A 22599-nucleotide genomic window follows, 5' to 3' on the forward strand; every position below is an offset into this window, starting at 1 on the left:
ATTATTGATACATAGATAAATAGTAATTAAACATATATATTAAGTGTAAATTATTAATGATAAATAAATAAATGTATTAATTAATACATATTATTGATATTAATTGATAATATATATTAATAATAATTTATTAATGATAAATAAATGGTAAATAAATAATGGTAAATAAATAATGAAAATAAATAGATTTATTAATTAATAAATTAATAAATATTATTTTTATTGATGGATAATATATATTAATTATAATTTATTAATGATAAATAAATTATGTATTAATTAATAATTGAATAAATATTTATATTGATAGATGAAAAATACATATAAATTATACTGATAAATAAATAATAAATGAATAAATATTAATATTGATAGATGAAATATATATAAATTATACTGATAAATAAATATTAATAAATGAATAAATATTGATGTCGATAGATGAAAAATATATATAAATTTTACTGATAAATAAATATTAATAAATGAATAAATATTATTGATATTGATAGATAATATGTATTAATTATAAATGATTATTAATGATAAATAAATGGATGTATTAACTAATAAATGATAAATATTGTTGATATATATATATATATATATATATATATATATATATATATATATATATATATATATATATATATAAAATTATACTGATAAATAAATATAAATACTAGTAAATTAAAAATATTATTGATAGATAAAAATATTATAAATAAATGTATATATAAAACAATTAATTATATGAATTATAAATGATTATGATAAATTAATAAACAAATACATTTGATTTAAATAAAATTTAAATTATGTTATGATGTGAAAAAAAAAAAAAAAAATCACCTAACTGAGACAACGATCAATTACACAGTTTATGATCATTAGACTGAATGAATGAAGATTGATGTGTGTAATGTCTTTCTTTAACAGTGTTTACCCCAAAACATTCAAAACAAACGAGCTATCAGTGATGCATAGAATCATTAATTCATCCTTGATTTATAGGGCAGCACATAATCACCTGATCTCTGTGAGCTCGGCTCTGATTGGCCCATGATGCCTCGGTGACATCAGCAGCACTGCTATCACCTGTAAACCAAACAACAATGAACAACAGTGGATTATATGCTCTTAATCATTCAGTAATAGAAACATAAATAATTAACATTAATCGTAATCAGTATAAAATGATTCATAATTTATGTAAATGACAGAATTAAAATAAAATGTCTTCTAAAACAGAAGCCTGCAAAACAAAATAAAGGCATGCAAATGTCTGTGTAAAACCGAAGACTGACCGTCTTCAGCTGCAGACGTCTGTCTGATCTCTCTTCTGATCTCAGTGATGTTGATCTGTTCATCAGAGATCATCGTGTCTTCATGTTCAGACAGCTGATCATGTGTTTGATCCACGACAGCCTCGGCTTCACACACACTGTGATCAAACATCACACAACAGCCTTAAAACTGCATGTTTATTTGTTAATTCTATCCAGTTGCTTTTAATTATGGTTAAACGCGCTTTCATGTTGCTTATAATTACTTCTGACATCTTTAAAAGCTTTGATTTGATTGTTTGAAAACATTTGACTGGATCAAGACAAGGAAGCTCAAATACTGTATGAGAGTTTTCATTTTTGTCACATGGGTACATCATTCATAGTGTTACTTCACAGTTATCGATACCTTGACTTCCGGTGAGACGGGAACGCTGGCGCGTCTTGGCTGCCGCTCCTCTCAACCTACACTTGTTTTATCGTTGTTTTCTCTTAAAACTTATTTCTTTAGACTGGCTTATATGTAATCTGTATTTTTATTTCTCTTCTTATTTTGTATTGACTGTTTTTTAACTTTGTACTATGTGTAAAGTGCTTTGAGAATATCCTTTTAAAGGCGCTATATAAAATAAAGTTTATTATTTATTATTATTATTATCACATTAGATAGATAGATAGAATGATAGATAGATAGATAGAACGTTAGATAGAACGATAGATAGATAGAATGATAGAACGATAGATAGATAGAATGATAGAATGTTAGAACGTTAGATAGATAGAACGATAGAACGATAGATAGATAGATAGATAGAACGTTAGATAGAACGATAGATAGATAGAATGATAGAACGATAGATAGATAGAACGATAAATAGATAGATAGATAGATAGATAGAACGATAGAATGTTAGAACGTTAGATAGATAGATAGAACGATAGATAGATAGAACGATAGATAGATAGAACGATAGATAGATAGATAGATAGATAGATAGATAGAACGATAAACAGATAGATAGATAGATAGATAGATAGATAGATAGATAGATAGAACGATAAACAGATAGATAGATAGATAGATAGATAGATAGATAGAACGATAGAATGTTAGAACGTTAGATAGATAGATAGAACGATAGATAGATAGATAGATAGAACGATAGATAGATAGATAGAACGTTAGATAGAACGATAGATAGATAGATAGATAGATAGATAGGTAGATAGATAGAACGATAGAATGTTAGAACGTTAGATAGATAGATAGAACGATAGATAGATAGAACGATAGAACGATAGATAGATAGAACGATATATAGATAGAACGATAGATAGAACGATAGATAGAACGATAGAACGATAGAACGATAAATAGATAGATAGGATAGATAGATAGATAGATAGATAGAACGATAGATAGATAGAACGATAGATAGATAGAACGATAGATAGATAGAACGATAAATAGATAGATAGATAGATAGATAGAACGATAGAATGTTAGAACGTTAGATAGATAGAACGATAGATAGATAGAACGATAGAACGATAGAACGATAGATAGATAGAACGATATATAGAATGATAGATAGATAGATAGATAGATAGATAGAACGATAGACAGATAGATAGATAGATAGATAGATAGATAGATAGAATGTTAGAACGTTAGATAGATAGAACGATAGATAGAACGATAGATAGTACGATAGAACGATAGATAGATAGATAGATAGATAGATAGAAAGAACAACAGAACGATAAATAGATAGATAGATAGATAGATAGATAGATAGATAGATAGATAGATAGATAGATAGATAGATAGATAGAAAGATAGAACGATAAATAGATAGATAGATAGATAGAACGATAGAATGTTAGAACGATAGATAGATAGAACGATAGATAGATAGAACGATAAATAGATAGATAGATAGATAGATAGAACGATAGAATGTTAGAACGATAGAACGATAGAACGATAGAACAATATATAGATAGAACGATAGATAGAACGATAGATAGATAGATAGATAGATAGATAGATAGAACGATAGATAGATAGATAGATAGATAGATAGATAGATAGATATATAGATATATAGATAGATAGATAGATAGATAGAACGATAGAATGTTAGAACGTTAGATAGATAGATAGATAGATAGAACGATAGATAGATAGAACGATAGATAGATAGATAGATAGATAGATAGATAGATAGATAGATAGAACAACAGAACGTTAGATAGATAGATAGATAGATAGAACGACAGAACGATAGAATGTTAGAACGATAGATAGAACGATAGATAGATAGAACGATAGATAGATAGAACGATAGATAGATAGATAGATAGATAGATCAACAGAATGTTAGATAGATAGATAGATAGATAGATAGAACAACAGAACGTTAGATAGATAGATAGATAGATAGATAGATAGATAGATAGAACGACAGAACGATAGAATGTTAGAACGATAGATAGATAGATAGATAGAACGATAGATAGATAGATAGATAGAACGATAGATAGATAGAACAATAGATAGAACGATAGAACAATAGATAGAACGATAGATAGAACGATAGAACAATAGATAGAACGATAGATAGAACGATAGATAGAACGATAGAACGATAGATAGAACGATAGATAGAACAACAGAACGTTAGATGGATGGATGGATGGATGAACGCACGATAGAACGATAGACTGTGGACTCACTCATGGCTGTGTTGAGCGTCCAGCTCCGGGAGTGTGATGGGCGTCCCTGCTGACCCCGGGTAGCCCGTGTCCACACTGCTTTCTCTGTCCCTCCTCCAGCCTGTGATTGGCTGCAGCACTGGAGCATCAGGCCCCTCCCTCCGATGGATCTGCTTTGAAAACAGAGTTCGGTTTCACATTTCTGCTTAAGTCCCTGTGGTGTCATGTTTTTGTCAGCTGAACTAAACGTATTAACGTATCCCTTAAGGCTCTGGTATTATCATCCATCTCGGTGATCACTCGAGAGAGACACTCCATGTGACCACAGTGACTGGATTTGATTAATGTGGACCTATAGCGCCCCTTTAACAAGATGTAATATCAGTCTCTGGTGTCTCCAGAATGTGTCTGTGAAGTTTCAGCTCAAAATCCCCCACAGATCATTTATTATAGCTTGTCAAATTTGCCTCTATTTGGGTGTGAGCAAAAACACGCCGTTTTTGTGTGTGTCCCTTTAAATGCAAATGAGCTGCTGCTCCCGCCCCCTTTCCAGAAGGGGTCGGAGCTTTAACAGCTCAACAACAACAAAGCTGGAGAATCTCACGCAGCCAAAATGAGGATTGTCAGTAACGGTGTTCAGCCTTACATTGTTCAAACCGGAGTCGACACTGATGGAGAGACTCAGGAAGAAGTTACAACTTTTAGACGTTTCTGAATGGTTAGTGGATAAATTGATGTAGTTGCTGTGGAGTTGATTCAACTCATCCACTAGCATGTGCCGTCATGTTCATCTTTTGTGTTGAATTGACCCTCGTTTGTGAAGCAGTCCGGCGTAAAATGATGGCATGACAATAACACTCTACTACAACAACTCTTCCTCTTCTCTAAAGCAGCCCAACATGGACCCGCCCCCTTTGTTGCGTGTTCTCGGGGGCGGGGTTTATGTAAATGTTAGGGTTAGTGACATCAGGAAGAAGCTCGTTGTAGTCCCTACCAGCCATTTATTGTAAGAGAATTCTTTAAAAGAAAATATCTCTTTGCATTTATTTGTTTTGATTTTTAATTTTGTATTGGCATTTCTATCAAAACGTAGTTCCATCATGATCCATTAGAGATCTTTGTTTATGTTAGATATGTTAGATCGGGAAGTCTGCCACTTAAAATCAAAATAGACACCCCATCTGTTATGGAGAATACAGAATAAACAGTTTGATCAAAAGCCTTACCTTATAATGGGAGTGATTTGTGTTTTCTACCAGAAGGGCGGCGCTGTATCTCTGCTCTAGCAGCTCCAGTGCAGACAGCACTGCAGGGGTCGAGCCTTTGACCCTGATGACCACCGAATCTCCTCCCTCTGACGTCTTTCCGACTGGCTGGGAGAGCAGGACCCGTCTGTCGGCCCAGCGCATCATCCACTCGAGCAGCCGAGCCAGCTGAGGAAAGCGGTTCTCGAACGAGGAGTCCAGCTGGATCTGAACACCTAATTCAGCCTGCGAGAGGATCTTAAAGGCCGTAGAGTCGACATCTGAGCTGAGCGAATTCACTTTGGATGCAGCGTGTTGACGAAGGCCGAAAAGACTTGGATGTTTCCCAGCATGGAGTCCAGGAAGAGTCGCGTGAGTGTCGGACTGAACCGGACCGATGGATGGTGGCGGTTCAGGGGTGACCGGGAGAGTCTGGAAGCAGTGACCGGCGCGGAACAATGGCAAACGTGCACCTCGCTTACCCCCATCCTTCTGACGGCGTTTGAGAGTGGTCAGCATGTCAAAGGTCACCGAGTGCAGCTCTCCAGTACGGAGACGTTGTGAGAAACTACTCAGCAAAGGCACCTCGGACTCCTCTGCGTCTAGTCTGTCCTTTCCCAGCACATAGCTGAGGAACAAATCTAGGAAGAGCATGTACTCCTCATCCTCCAACTCAAATTCCCAGGTTCCCACTGTGGGTACGGAAGAACCCCTAAAGGTCGACTCTGGTTCTTTGGGCTCCACTGAGCCGTTTCCTTTTCTGTCTTGTTTTGATTTCTCAGGTGCATCATGAAACTTTGCTGTCTTGGAGCTACAAATACCAAAAAGAGGTCAATTTAATTCCATACTTCTCTATTTTTGCAGTATGCAGCATTTATATTGTGCAAAGTAAACATGTAATTATATAGAATTAGTGGGGCGATTTTTCGAGAAGTGCATCTGCATAGAAAAATATAGCTGCAAGCAACAGTTATCGGGGTTCAAGCTTTAAGGTCTTATGCGTAAAAATGCATTATGTTTTAATTAGCAAGCCTGTAACAATGATTATAGATGGAAAAGACCATTTACAGGCAATTTATCATAGGAAATATATGTTTATAAAGCTTTTTAACAGTTATCAAGGTTGAGCCAAAAACCTACGACTAGATCGCCAAAATTGTTTTTTGAAATAATCTCCAATATTTAACGAACGATTTGATGGACATCGGTGGTCCTAGAGGTAAAGTTGCTCAGCATGAGGAGTTCTACCATGTGGTATGAATATCATGGGCATGTGCGAAAAACCGCGTGATTTACTATCCTACGTACGTGAAAAACGTGATGTCGCCCCTTAGTGGCTGTTTTCTCTTTTGAATTTCTCACAGGCCTCTAGCAGAAATTTTGTCAGTTTTGTTAATTTTGTCCATCCTGAGCCAAGGATTCGAACGATATAAGACACCTGAGTCTATGGCGAACGGTTTCGTACTTTTGACAGCTGTAGCGCCCCCATCAGGCCAATCGGGGCAAGCCTTGGTGACTTTGTAGACGGCGTACTACCAGCCCTCAAAGTTTCAAGTCTCTACGACTTACAGTTTGATCTTTCCGATCACTTTTAGGGGCGAGTGCTGATCCTTGGAAATTTGAACAATTACAATAGGATTTCAGCGCTATGGATTCAACGAATTTTCTGGTATTTTGGATTTTCTGAAAAAACTACTTTTGCAAACTAGTCCTACGTTTTTCACCCGATCGCAACCAAACCAGTGCAGCAAGATTCTTTGGAGTCTGTCAATAATTATTGAACAAATTGTCAAAATTTCTATTCAAAATATTCAAAGTGGGCGTGGCCACTTTTACTAAAACGGCTATGCCTCTTGAACAGAATACCATGAATTTCTTGAATTTCACCAAACTCGGTACACCTATGTACATGCTCAGTCTGTGGTCATGTGAAAAAGTTTGCGGCGACTGGCCACTTGGTGGTGCTATAAAATGAAAAAACAAACAAACATGAAAATGGTTATAGCTATGCAACAGTCAGTCCGACTGATTTGAAAACTGGCATGCGATGTCTTTGTCCAAGGTGCCACGATTGTCTAAGAGGAGATTTGCGTATTTCGTAAAAAACACGGCCGCCATCGGCCAATGAAGTTTGAGTGGCTGTCAGACAAGGTTAACATAGGTCGATCGGAATGAAACTCCCTGGGCATGTTTGAATCATGGCCCTAGTGGCCTGTGAGAAATTAGAAAGAAATCGGCCACTGGAGGGCGCCTTCGCGTACCGTACCTGTGCGCAAAGGATTGTTTGTAACGCAATTTTTCGCACACACCCACGTCATTCATACCATATGGTAGAACTCCTCATTCTGAGCAACTTTGGCTCTAGGACCACCACTGTCAATCGAATCGTTCATTAAATATCGGAGATTATTTCAAAAAACAACTTTTTTTAATCTTACTATTTTTATAGTAAAGTGTGTTTTGGCTGTAAATGGTCTTTTTATTATAAATAATTTATTATGTTTTTATTGTGAATATTATTCAATTAAAACATTAAACAAAACAAGAAATATATTGAAATAATACAAATGTACTGTAAACTAAAAAAAGTGTGTGTATATATATATATATATATATATATATATATATATATATATATATATATATATATTTTTTTATTATAAACTGTCAAATTACTACATACTAATATTTACTTAATTTAAAAAAAAAAAAAAATTCAAAAGTTAACTCAAAAGTTAAACCAGCGTTACCTGTGTGCAGATTTGGTCTGCAGCTCCGGAGAAAGAGGCTCTGATAGCGTCTCGGCTGTGTCTCCTTCACTGTACACTAGGGGGCGTCCACAGTCCGTCAGTGTGCTGTCACTCAAACTAGTCCCGAGAGAGAGTCGCTTCAGTATGGAAGCAGCACCACCTCTGTCCTCCTCCTCCTCTCTCTCCCAAAGGTACGGCTCCGGTGTACCCAGATACTTTACCAGGCGGCGAAGCTCCCGGCGTCGCTGCCTCAGCTGATCCTGGATCAGAATCATCATGGTATCGCCGCCCTCATCCTCCCTCTCACTGCCTGGCGGAACATCTGTGAACATGAGCACAGCTGGTTAAGGGCTGAACCATTGACCAGATGTTCTACTTTCTAAACAAAGCAAAGAATCATCATTTTGGGTGAGTTATTGCTTAAAGCAGCTCTTGCCTGGTGTCGAAGCGTCTGGCACCATCACGGGTCTCAGTCTCTGCACCAGTGATGTGTACTTCTCCCGCAGCGGCACGCGAACAGACTCGGTCTCATCAGGAAACACTCTCGCTAGAGTTTCTGCTGTCTGAACATCAGAAATGACACCCAAGTTTTGAGTGACTGAGCAGGTGAGTGATGCACTACAAAAGTACTGTGATGGTACAGTGATCTATCAGATACAGTTGTTTAGATTAGACTTTGATATTCACTACGATTGTTTTTTGAACATGTGTCATCGTAATGTTTTAGTATTCTCTGAGAGTTAGTTAGTTGTATTTAACCAGGTTAAATTTAGAGATTACTAACCAACTAATTAACTCCCAAGACATTATAATGTAAACAAAGTACTAACATGTTAGTTAGTACCTTTATTTTAAGCTGGTTAAATAAAGATTACCAACTCCCAAAGAATACAATGACATTACAAAGGTGCATGTCCAAAAAACAAACAAACAAAAAAACATGTTAGTTAGTTAGTTTGAAACCTTTATTATATCTTGATTATAATCTGATTATATAAAGGTTACCAACTAACTCCCAAAGAATACCAAGACATTACAAAGGTGCACGTCCAAAAAAAACTACTAACATGTTAGTTAGTAAACTTTACTAGTTATTAACCTGGCTAAATAAAGGTTACTAAGAAATTACAATGGTGCATGTCCAAAAAACTACCAACATGTTAGTTAGTTAGTTAGCTACTTAGGTAGTAACCTTAATTTACCAGGTTAAAAATAAAGATTATTAACTAACTCCTAAAAAAATTCTTGTCCAAAAAACTACTAACTTGTTAGTTAGTTAGTTAGTTAATTAGTAACCTTTATTAGTTATTAATCTGGCTAAATAAAGGTTACTAAGTCATTACAATTGTGCATGTCCAAATAAACTACCAACGTGTTAGTTAGTTAGTTAGCTAGTGAGGTAGTAACCTTAATTTACCAGGTTAAAAATAAAGATTATTAACTAACTCCTAAAACAATTCTTGTCCCAAAAAACTACTAACTTGTTAGTTAGTTAGTTAGTTAATTAGTTAGTTAGTAACTAACCTTAATTTACCAGGTTAAAAATAAAGATTATTAACTAACTCCTAAAACAATTATTGTCCCAAAAACAACTAACTTGTTAGTTAGTTAGTTAGTTAGTTAGTAACCTTTATTAGTTATTACTCTGGCTAAATAAAGGTTACTAAGTCATTACAATGGTGCATGTCCAAATAAACTACCAACGTGTTAGTTAGTTAGTTAGTTAGCTAGTTAGTTAGGTAGTAACCTTAATTTAACAGGTTAAAAATAAAGATTATTAACTAACTCCTAAAAAAATTCTTGTCCAAAAAACTACTAACTTATTATTTAGATAGTTAGTTAGTTAGTTAGTAACTAACCTTAACTTACCAGGTTAAAAATAAAGATAATTAACTAACTCCTAAAACAATTCTTGTCCCAAAAACTACTAACTTGTTAGTTAGTTAGTTAGTTATTTAATTAGTAACCTTTATTAACCTGGCTAAATAAAGGTTACTAAGTCATTACAATGGTGCATGTCCAAATAAACTGCCAACGTGTTAGTTAGTTAGTTAGTTAGCTAATTAGCTAGTTAGGTAGTAACCTTAATTTACCAGGTTTAAACTCCTAAAAAAAGTATTGTCCAACTCCTAAACTCCTAACTCCTAAAAAATTATTGTCCAAAAAACTACTAACTTGTTATTTAGTTAGTCAGTTATTAACCTGGCTAAATAAAGGTTACCAAGACATTACAATGGTGCATGTCCAATAAAACTACCAACATGTTAGTTAGTTAGTAACTATAATTTACCAGGTTAAAAATAAAGATTGTTAACTAACTCCCAAAAAACATTATTTAGTTAGTAACCTTTATTTTTTAACCTGGCTAAATAAAGGTTACCAACTAACTCCCAAAGAATACTAAGACATTACAATGGTGCATGTCCAGAAAACACTACCAGCATGTTTGTTAGTTAGTTAGTTAGTTAGTTAACTAGTTAGTTAGTAACCTTAATTTACAAGGTTAAAAATAAAGATTATTAACTAACTCTTAAAAAATTATTGTCCAAAAAACTACTAACTTGTTAGTTAGTTAGTTAGTTATTAACCTGGCTAAATGAAGGTTACTAAGACATTACAATGGTGCATGTCCCAAAAAACTAGCAACATGTTAGTTAGTTAGTTAGTTAGTTAGTTAGTTACTTAGTTACTTAGTTACTTAGTTACTTACTATAATTTACCAGGTTAAAAATAAAGAGTGTTAACTCCTAAAAAAAAATCTTGGCCAAAAAACGACTAACATGTTTTAGTTAGTTAGTTAGTAACATTTATTTTTTAACCTGGCTAAGGGTTACAACAAGCCATAAGTATCCTAAATGAGTGTAAGTTTAGATTAGTGATGTATATTACCACATGACTGGGCGGCAGTTCAGACACCAGGCTGAGCACTAAGTCCTGCAGTGCTTCTTCTGCATTCAGGAAACGGCAGAACGGCAGGAGGCGGCGCGCCCAACACAGAGCCTCAACACACAGATCTGACACACTCACGTCACTGATCTGACACACAAAAACATGGATTGACACATGGATCTGGCATCTTTGCAACATTCACATATGCTTTCTTTAAACTCACCTGAGTGTCTCTCTCCCGTGTTCTTGCAGTCTGGTACCGTCTACAGGAAATGGTGAGCTGGTCCCTCACATGGAGCATCCAGCAAAGAGCACACACCTCACGGAAACATACTGGCACAAAATCATATTAATGCACAAAACTTCAAACCGACACTACTAACTAAAAGTTCTGATAGATAATTAAATTAAACATACTTATGATTTGTGTGGTGACACTATCCATGTCTTTGCTGGGCCCTGATTGGAAGAACCCACGATGAGAGAAGAATTTTTTCAGTCCATCAGGAATCAGTTCAGCTTGGGGTTCGGACACTTTTTTCTGGATCTACCAACAGAAAACAAAGGGGAAAAAAAGAAAAAAAAAACATGTTAATTGTGAGGTGGACATTGGGAAACGTCAGAGAGAATATTAAATCTGATCGCACCTTGTGCTGTAAGTGTCTGCAGCGCTGCAGGTTGCTGATGTACCACTGCGCAGCTGGCAGAGAGCTGTGTGCCGCCCGGAAGATCATCAGAACCTTCTGAACCAGCCCAGAAACCTGACAGCGGGACTCCGTCTCCAGAACCAGAGCTGCATCTCTCACAGAGTCCTGAGGAGATCAATATACAGCTAAAGATGAGATAGACAGAGAAAGACGTGACAGTCGGGCATCTCTGTGTGTGACCGACCTGTGTGTTTGGTGAAGGCTGTGGACAGTACAGAGGAGGAGCAGGCAGGTAGAACACAGGAGGAACCAGAGCAGGAAGTGATGTCGCTCGATCTTTGGCTGCGTTCAGCAGTCGTGTTAGAGGCTGAGAGACGACGTCCACCTCCGCCATGACGGACGCCTTCAGGATCTCGTGCACAGAGACTTGAAGCAGATCCACGTCCTCAACTGAGTCTAAAGAGAAGAAAAACAAGCAGTCAATATGTAGACTATATAATATAATCAATTTTATTTTATATATATATATATATATATATATATATATATATAATTTATTAATATTTTGAATTATTTATATAACAGTTTTATTTTGTTTATATAATAGTTTTAACACTGAATATTATATATTATTGTCATTTTACTATTATATTATATTCTACCGTTATTATAGAATTTATTAATATTAATTAATTAATGTTAATAACAAAAATATTTTGAATATTTTTCACTTTTTCATTTAGTACTTTTACATTTTATTTTATTTTTAATAAATGTATTTTATTTATATAATAGTTTTAGAATAACAACACTGAATATTATATTATATTATATCATAAATATTTTGAATTATTTATATAATAGTTTTATTTTATTTATATAATAGTTTTAACACTGAATATTATATTATATTATATTATATTATATTATATTATATTATATTATATTATATTATATTATATATTATATTATATATTGTGTCATTTTACTATAATATAATATATTACCGGTATCATAGAATTTATTAATATTTTGCTTTTATTTTGTTATATATACAGTTTTAATTTTAGTTTTAGTAATTTTATGTGCTTTTGTTATTTTTATTATTTTTTTATATTTATATATTATATATTATTACACTTTAATTTATTTTTGTTTCAGTGTTTTGGTCATTTTAGTACTTCAGCTTAAATACTTATTTCAGTTTGTTGACAAAGTAACATTTCTAATTTTTTTCTCATTTTCATTTTCATTTAATATTTATATTTATTTATTTATTTATTTTTATTTATTTCACATTTAATAAATTTATTTTATTTATATAATATTTTTAGTTAACTATAACAACACTGTATATTATATTATATTATATTATATTATTTTATTTTATTTATATATATATATATATATATATATATATATATAATTTATTAATATTTTGAATTATTTATATAATAGTTTTATTTTGTTTATATAATAGTTTTAACACTGAATATTATATATTATTGTCATTTTACTATTATATTATATTCTACCGTTATTATAGAATTTATTAATATTAATTAATTAATGTTAATAACAAAAATATTTTGAATATTTTTCACTTTTTCATTTAGTACTTTTACTTTTTATTTTATTTTTAATAAATGTATTTTATTTATATAATAGTTTTAGTTAAGAATAACAACACTGAATATTATATTATATTATATCATAAATATTTTGAGTTATTTATATAATAGTTTTAACACTGAATATTATATTATATTATATTATATTATATTATATACAGTGTGTGAATTATACAAAGTTTTTTGTTTTAGGAAGATAAGCATTTTTACAGATATTTCAGTCAGTCAGTTAAGGTATATGTATTAAATGTATTAAAGATTTTTAAAACAAAACACTAAAGTTGTGATGTGAAAAACTATAATAATGTGATAAACAATGACAGTACTTAAGTTTTGTTTATGAACCATCTTACGGTATGCTGACGGAAAAGGCCTGAACCTGATGAAGGTGAAAATACGCCCTCTAAACACTTTAGATGTTTCCAAAATGTTCCTTATGTAATATGCAGAATGAAAACCTTATGTTTTGACTTAATCATGGGGTATAGATCTCATAATTCACACCCTGAATATAAATATCATATTTGTACCTTTGTTACCATCTCCTTCAGACCCAACCATTCGGCCCAGTAACATCTCCAGCTGATCCTGGAATATGACCGCAGGCTTGAGCTCGGTGGGAAGGTGCAGCTCTCTCCATGGCAGGCTTGAGGACCAAAAAATGAGAAATACGACAAACAAAATCACTGTGGCATCTGAAGCGAGAGGATACCAGACCTTCATGCCCACAACAAACCTGCTCAAGTCTAAATGGCCACTGCAGTAGTTGGTGTACGCCAGGCCAAGGGTGGCCGCCATCTTCCAGTCGCCCAGACGCTGTGCCATCCACGCGGCCTCAGGGAGCAGCCCGCCCAGCAGGAGGAGCTCTAGAGCGTAATCCACCGTCCACACCTCCGACAGCTGCTCAGAGCGGACCGACGCTGCTGCACGAGCCTGAGACAGCTCCACCACACGCCCACCTGCGTCTGAGCGCATTTCAGTTCAATTACATCATCTCATTACACACTGATTTATTAGCCACATGACAGGAAAACTAGCATATCATTTAAGATCATAAAATATTATGTGAAAGTGTGCAGTGTCTCAAATATGTGCATACTACATTACAGTCACCAGTGTTATTTCAGCATTATTTAAGGTCAAGGTACCATTTATTGTCTCCCTTAGGAGAAATTTGTCTTGGATGATTATTCATTTGTCTTGATTTTATTTATTTATTTTACTATTTACTTTTACCATTTATTTATTTACCATTATAGAATTTTTTAATATTTTGAACTTGCTTTTATTTGTATATTTTCAGTGTTCATTTTCATTTTAGTTTAAGTTTTAGTAATTTTGTCATTTTTAATAGTTTTTTTTTTAACTTAATTTAGCTTTCATTTATTTTTATTTCAGTTTTAGTCATTTTAGTACTTCAATAACTCAGTTAGTTGCCAAGACAAAATTTCTATTTCTAATTTTAAAATTACTATTATATAAACTTTAAACTTAAAAAAACTTTTAATTTCATTTTAGCTTAAGTTTTAGCAATTTTATGTACTTTTGTCATTTTTAATCTTTTTTTTTACTTTAAGCTTTCATTTTTTTCAGTTTTTCATTTAATATTTATTTTTCAGAGTTTATTTTAAGTATGAATTAGTATTTTTTTTCTGTACTTTTGTCATTTTTAATCAGTTTTGTTTTTTTAACTGAATTGTTTTTATTTCAGTTTTAATTTGAGTAATTTTAGTACTTCAACAACGCATACTTATTAATTTCAGTTAGTTGCCAAGACAACATTTCTAATTTTCTTTCAAGTTTTTCATTTAATATTCATTTTTCAGAATGTAAGCATAATTGATATATTATATAAAATTTAAACTTAAAAAAAACTTTATATATTTTCAGTTTTTATTTTCATTTTAGTTTAAGTTTTAGCAATTTTATGTACTTTTGTCATTTTTAATCTTTTTTTTTACTTTAAGCTTTCATTTTTTTTTCCAGTTTTTCCATTTAATTTTTTTTTCATTTAGCAATTTTTTCTGTACTTTTGTCATTTTTAATCAGTTTTGTTTTTTAACTTAATTAAGCTTTCATTTATTTTTATTTCAGTTTTAGTTTTAGTAATTTTGTTACATATTTTTGCCATTTGTATTAGTTTTAGTTTTTTATATAATTAATTAAGCTTTATTTTTATGTCAGTTTAAGTTTTAGTAATTTTAGTACTTCAACATCTTTTTTTTTGTATTTCTATTTAGCTTTAATTTATTTTTATTTCAGTTTTTGTTTTAGTAATTTTACTCCTTAAACTTATTTCAGTAAGTTGCCTAATTTATGTTTCATCTAATATACATCTTTTATTTTATTTAAGCATTATTTCAATTAACGAAAATGATTTGTAAGTTTTTGTTTTTGTTTAGTTAACAATAACAACACTGGCTGTCACATGACATCATTACATCACTGCATGTTTAATTCAGTAATCCAGTTATCATCTCAAAAAACTCTTTTTTTTTGGATTTGAACCCAATTTTGTGTAAAAATGTCTGAACTTTTGATAGTCAAATCAAGAAATAGATTTAAAATCGTTTCAGATTCAACCGTCAAGTGCAATGCATTGCATTATGGGATACAGTATGTCATGCAGTGTGCTCTGGTTGTACACTACACATTACACACAATCCGAAAATGAGCATACTGTGCACAGAAATAGCACACATTCATATTTTGGTTTCCCTGAACTCACTGTGCGGTAAGTGAAGAGGCGGCAGGACGTCCACGTTGTGTGGCGGGAGGATGCAGAGCGGGCGGTTGGTGAAGTACGCAGCCATAAACCTGCCCAGAGACTGAACCACTGCGCAGGCCGCTTCATGCCCCACCGGCCCCGAGAGCCAGCACTCAAACACGGCCTCATCTGCAGGACACAAGGGATGGGAGAAATCTTGTACTGTCCTCACAATATACACTGCTGTTCTTTAAATTGATACTGTTATTCAACAAAGATGATTAAAATGATCAAAGGTGACAGTAAAGACTTTAATAATGTTACAAAATACTTCTATTTCAAATAAAACGCTGTTCTTTTGGACTTTCTATTCATCAATGAAAGAAAGAAAGAAAGAAAGAAAGACATTGCTATCACGAATTAACATGTTTTAACACATTGCTAGTATGGATTAACATGATGCTAACATGTTTTAGCATTTTACTAGCATGATTTAACACTGCTAGCATGAATTAACATTTTAAACACATTGCTAATAAGCATAGCATGTTGTTAACATGTTTTAACACATTGCTAACATGTTTTATCACATTATTAGCATGAACTGGTATGTTGCTAACACGGTTTTACACTTTGCTAACATGAATTAGCATGCTTTGACGCAATCCAAACATGTTTTAACATGTTGATAACATTTTTTAAGATGTTGCTAACATGATTTAACATGTTGATAGCACAATTATCATGTTTACTAACATGTTTTAGAATGCTGTTAACATGTTTTAACATTCTGCTAACATGAATTAACATGTTGCTAAAATATTTTTGCACATTGCATGTTTTAGAATGTTGCTGGCATTAATTAACATGTTGTTAACATTTCTTAACATGATAGCATTTTACGATAATGCTAAAATGTTTTAGCATTTTACTAGCATGATTTAACACTGCTAGCATGAATTAACATTTTAAACACATTGCTAATGTTTTAACATGTTACTAGCATGAATTAGCATTTTGGTAACATTTCTTAACATGATAGCATTTTACATGTTAAATGGTAACATGTTTTAACATTTTACTAGAATGTTTTAACTGCTAACATGAATAACATTTTAAACACATTGCTAACATGAATAGCATGTTGTTAACATGTTTTAACCCATTGCTTACATGTTTTATCACATTATTAGCATGAATTAACATGTTGCTAACATGTTTTACCATGTTGCTAACATGAATATGCATGCTTTAGCACACTGAAATCATGTTTTAACATGTTGATAACATTTTTAAGATGTTGCTAACATGTTTTAACATGTTGATAGCATAATAATCATGTTACTAACATGTTTTAGAATGCTGTTAGCATGTTTTAGCATTCTGCAAACATGAATTAACATGTTGCTAGAATATTTTTGCACATTGATAGCATGAATTAGCATGTCGCTAACATGTTTTAGAATGTTGCTAGCATGTTTTAGAATGTTGCTGTCATGAATTAACATGTTGTTAACATGTTTTAACACATTGCTTACATGTTTTATCACATTATTAGCATGAATTAACATGTTGCTAACATGTTTTACCATGTTGCTAACATGAATATGCATGCTTTAGCACACTGCAATCATGTTTTAACATGTTGATAGCATAATAATCATGTTACTAACATGTTTTAGAATGCTGTTAGCATGTTTTAGCATTCTGTTAACATGAATTAACATGTTGCTAGAATATTTTTGCACATTGATAGCATGAATTAGCATGTCGCTAACATGTTTTAGAATGTTGCTAGCATGTTTTAAAATGTTGCTGTCATGAATTAACATGTTGTTAACATGTTTTAACACATTGCTTACATGTTTTATCACATTATTAGCATGAATTAACATGTTGCTAACATGTTTTACCATGTTGCTAACATGAATATGCATGCTTTAGCACACTGCAATCATGTTTTAACATGTTGATAGCATAATAATCATGTTACTAACATGTTTTAGAATGCTGTTAGCATGTTTTAGCATTCTGTTAACATAAATTAACATGTTGCTAGAATATTTTTGCACATTGATAGCATGAATTAGCATGTCGCTAACATGTTTTAGAATGTTGCTAGCATGTTTTAAAATGTTGCTGTCATGAATTAACATGTTGTTAACATATTTTAACACATTGCTAATGTTTTAGCATTTTGCTAGCATGAATTAGCATGTTGCTAACATTTCTTAACATGTTGATAGCATTTTACGATGTTGCTAACATGTTTTAACATGCTGCTAACATGAATTAGTATGTTGCTAGCATCTTTGGTAGCAAGTTTTAACACATTGATAGCATGAATTAACATGTTGCTAGGAGGTTTTAGAACATTGCTTACCCGTTTTAGCATTTTGCTGGCATTAATTGGCATGTTTTAACATATTGCTAGCTTTTTTAACATGTTGATAACATTTTTAAGATGTTGCTAACATGTTTAGCATGCTGATAGCATGAATTAGCATGTTGCTAGCATGTTTTAACACATTGGTAGCATGAATTGCCATTTTGATAACATGATTTTACACTTTTCTAACATGAATTAGCATGCTAACACATTGCAAGCATGTTTTAACATGTTGCTAACATGATTTAACATGTTGCTAGAATATTTTTGCACATTGATAGCATGAATTAGAATGTTTGCTAGCATGTTTTAAAATGTCGTTGGCATGAATTAACATGTTGATAGCATGAATTAGCATGTTGGTAACATGTTTTAGCATGCTATCCTAGGATAGTCATTAAGCTTTGTTAGAGATTGATAGCTTAAATACTCTATAAATATTATTCTACAAAAGTTTTGACCCTTCAGTTTTAATTGTCCGTTAAACGAAAATCGTATGTTAGAAAAGATATAGCGCACACAGAGTCAGAGTTTGGTGGCTCTATCTTGAAAGCTCTAGGAGGAGATACTGTTTAAAATTTATTCTCAGAAAAAGAAGCTTAAATAGTAGATCAGTATAACCTTACCAGCCCCTCCTGGCACTTCCTCTTCCTCTCGTCCTGCATGCGGCTGTAGTTGACGTGCCAGATGGTCACAGAGACCCTGAGCCTCTCGCAGTCGATACTGAAACAGCTGCGCGTAGAGAAGAGCCAGACAGTAGCGTGTCTCCAGGTAACACTTCATTGGACCTGCTGTGGGATGCAGGACGGATGCAGTGAGTGACATGTGACATTTAACATGATCATGTGAGCTGGACTGAAAACAGTGACTGACCTCTCTGTCTCTCTGCACACAATTCAGCCCTCCAAACCTGAACGCTCTCCGCATATTCGCCTAAAATAAAGTGCCGTTCACCTGAGGATGGACAGCAGCAAAGCATCATTATAATATCATGGTGATATATAAGACACTTCTGTTGTGGTTCCTCATGCTCACCGGTGAAACTGTGCAACGTGTGGCTCTCCTCAAGACGATCTCCGGCAGACTGTAAAGCTTGCTGGACTTTAGATATAATAACTGACATCTTCTCCAACTCATTTTTGACGCCCCCTTGACCTCTTTGGTGACGTAACTCCTCCTGGTATCGCAAAGCCAATCTGTACAGCTCACGCCAAATAACCACCAATCTGAAAAACACAACACAGACCTCAGGCCAAACAGCAGTTATTAGGGTGTTCTGGGTGGTTGCTAAAGCTAAGACAATCTGAGTGTTTTTATATGTTGCTATGAAGTTACTAGGCTCTTCTGGGTGGTTGCTAGGGTGTTGCTATGCGGTTGCTAATATGTTCTGAGTGTTTTTTATATGTTGCTATGAAGTTACTAGGTTGCTCTGGGCAGTTGCTAGGGTGTTGCTATGTAGTTGCTAATATGTTCTGAGTGTTTTTTATATGTTGCTATGAAGTCACTAGGGTGTTCTGGGTGGTTGCTAAGGTGTTGCTATGTGGTTGCTAATATGTGCTGAGTGTTTTTATATGTTGCTAAAAAGTTACTAGGGGGTTCTGTGTGGTTGCTAAGACTAAGTGTTTTTTATGTTGCTATGAAGTTACTTGGTTGTTCTGGGTGGTTGCTAGGGTGTTGCTATGTGGTTGCTAATATGTGCTGAGTGATTTTTATATTTTGCTATGATGTTATTAGGGTGTTCTATGTGGTTGCTGAGACTATCTGAGTGTTTTCTAATCAAGTATACCAAAAAATAGTGAGTAGTGCTTGGCATGATGCTAGCGTGTTGTGGTTGGTTTGCTAGGGTGTTGCTATGTGGTTTTAAGACGTGCTGAGTAGTTTTAATATGTTGCTATGAAGTTACAAGGGAGTTCTGGGTGGTTGCTAGGCTATTGTTATGTGGTTGCTAATGCTAAGTCATTCTAAGTGTTTTTATATGTTGCTATGAAGTTGCTAGGTTGCTCTGGGTAGTTGCTAGGGTGTTGCTATGTGGTTGCTAAGACGTTCTGAGTGTTTTTTATGTGTTTCCATAAAGTTACTAGGGTGTTCTGGGTAGTTGCTAGGGTGTTGCTAAGATGCTGAGTGTTTTTTATATGTTGCTATAAAGTTACTAGGTTGTTCTGGGTGGTTGCTAGGGTGTTGCTAAGATGTTCTGAGCATTTTTTATATGTTGCAATAAAGTTATAGGTTGTTCTGTGTGGTTGCTAGGGTGTTGCTAAGACGTTCTGAGTGTTTTTACCTGTTGCTATAAAGTTACTAAGTTCTTCTGGGTGGTTGCTAAGGTGTTGCTAAAACGTTCTGAGTGTTTTTACATGTTGCTATAAAGTTACTAAGTTGTTCTGGGTGGTTGTTAGGTTGTTGCTAAGACTATCTGAGTGTTTTTTTATATACAAGTGTTTTTTTATGTTGCTATGAAGTTACTAGGTTGTTCTGGGTGGTTGCTAGGGTGTTGCTAAGACGTTCTGAATGTTTTTACATGTTGCTATAAAGTTACTAAGTTGTTCTGGGTGGTTGCTAGGGTGTTGCTAAGACGTTCTGAGTGTTTTTCATATGTTGCTATAAAGTTACTAGGTTGTTCTGTTTGGTTGCTAGAGTATTGCTAAAACTTTCTGAGTGTTTTTACATGTTGCTATAAAGTTACTAAGTTGTTCTGGGTGGTTGCTAGGGTGTTGCTAAGACGTTCTGAGTGTTTTTCATATGTTGCTATAAAGTTACTAGGTTGTTCTGGGTGGTTGCTAGAGTATTGCTAAAACGTTCTGAGTGGTTGCTAGGTTGTTGCTAAGACTATCGGAGTGTTTTTTTATATCCAAGTGTTTTTTTTTAAGGTGTTCTGGGTGGTTGCTAGAGTGTTGCTATGTGGTTGCTAAGTGGTTGCTAATATGTTCGGAGTGTTTTTATATGTTGCTATGAAGTTATTAGTGTGGGGAAAAAAAATAGTTAGGAAAAAACCTAATACTCAAGAACACCAAAAATTACCTATGAGAAGGTTGTTGCCTGGCTGTTTGTGTTACTGTCTCATTGTTTTCTTGTAATATTGGAACAGAAAACATGTCAGAGGAATACATTAGCTGGCCATCCTCCCCATGATGCACTGCTCTTGACGGGAGGCTGTAGGTCAGATCCACACTCTGAGACGCTTGCTGAAGGACGAGGAGTGCTGCGCTGAAGTTCTGGGAGGATAGTGCTAAATCTGATGATGAAAGTGGGACGAACATGTCTACGAAACACCTGGTGAGCTCCACTGTGACGACCAGACAGCTGCTGCCTGCGGTGTGTGTAGCGTCCCACGGCAGAAAGGACAGGAGAGTCCTGAGGGTGTGAAGGGCATGTGTGACCCATGTGCTCTTACTCTTTCTGCCGGTTGAGTCGCTGACCCTGAGAAGCTTTATGAGTCGAACGATGCAGAGGATCGTGTATTTGAGGAGACGCTCTCTCTGCTCGATGGACCCACCCAGAGAAACGGCCAAAGCCCAAGCTCTCAGCAGGTTCCTGTGAACCCGGTTCAGATCCTCCTGCAGACCTGCGGATGCTGGTTCTGGATCCGTTTGTGCCTGAGCATGAAGAGTGTCAAACATAGACGCAAACTCAAGCTTGCCTCCATCTTCCATGTGTGAGCAGGCGTACGGATCTTCATCAGAGTCATGATCTTCCTCATCATCCTAAATGTCAAAAGATCAAGACAAACTTGCTTCCTCATGTCATGACCCTTTTTAATGACCATTCATATGGAAAAAGCGTTTGATATTAGCTTACCTGAGCTCTCTCAGTACATTGGTCTCCTGTATCTTGCAGGTACAGAGGTAGAGTCGACAGAGGCATTTCTTTCTCTTTAAGAGCTAGAAGACTTCCTGTGAACGTCAGAGAGGACATGGATTCCAGCCTGGACCTGAGCTGAGGCTGAAACACCCAGAAGACACTAGTGAACCATCAAAACAGCACTGCAACATGATAAAACATTAATTATCATCCCCTCTGCTGACCTGAGAAGAGCCCAGGACCTCCCGTATGTTCTCCAGTCCTTGAGCAGCGTCCAGTAGGAGGGCGCTCATGATCGCAGCAGCAGACGGCCGTTTGGTCATCCTGAGCAGAGTCACCATGTAGCCGTCGGACACGATGAGAAACGGCTGGCGAGGATGCCAGGTGACGGAGTACCGCTGTCTCATGGGGTCACGGAGCGACACGCTAGAGCTGGAGAGGCCGCCATCCTGTGTCTGCAAAGGCACTGGAGGTCTACGGATGAAAGTGATATAAAGCTTGCATTCATATTCGTGCATCTAAAACCGCATGAGGAAGACATGA

At 34.5% G+C, this 22599-nt stretch overlaps 1 protein-coding gene across 1 annotated transcript in view; it reads right to left on the bottom strand.

Annotated features, from left to right (window-relative positions):
- cplane1 (ciliogenesis and planar polarity effector 1) overlaps window positions 1-22599 on the bottom strand; it is a 57875-nt gene that overhangs the window by 26035 nt on the left and 9241 nt on the right. The window contains 20 exon segments of the mRNA XM_048181347.1: window positions 1031-1098; window positions 1308-1444; window positions 4026-4174; window positions 5231-6059; window positions 7999-8320; window positions 8435-8561; window positions 10888-11034; window positions 11111-11220; window positions 11305-11434; window positions 11535-11699; window positions 11779-11990; window positions 13696-13811; window positions 13902-14130; window positions 15894-16061; window positions 18888-19052; window positions 19135-19215; window positions 19297-19487; window positions 21277-21959; window positions 22054-22197; window positions 22281-22530. Of these exon segments, the coding sequence (XP_048037304.1) occupies window positions 1031-1098; window positions 1308-1444; window positions 4026-4174; window positions 5231-6059; window positions 7999-8320; window positions 8435-8561; window positions 10888-11034; window positions 11111-11220; window positions 11305-11434; window positions 11535-11699; window positions 11779-11990; window positions 13696-13811; window positions 13902-14130; window positions 15894-16061; window positions 18888-19052; window positions 19135-19215; window positions 19297-19487; window positions 21277-21959; window positions 22054-22197; window positions 22281-22530 (4423 nt within the window).

This window comes from Megalobrama amblycephala, linkage group LG2, assembly GCF_018812025.1.
Source record: "Megalobrama amblycephala isolate DHTTF-2021 linkage group LG2, ASM1881202v1, whole genome shotgun sequence".
Classification (NCBI taxonomy): Eukaryota; Metazoa; Chordata; class Actinopteri; order Cypriniformes; family Xenocyprididae; genus Megalobrama; species Megalobrama amblycephala.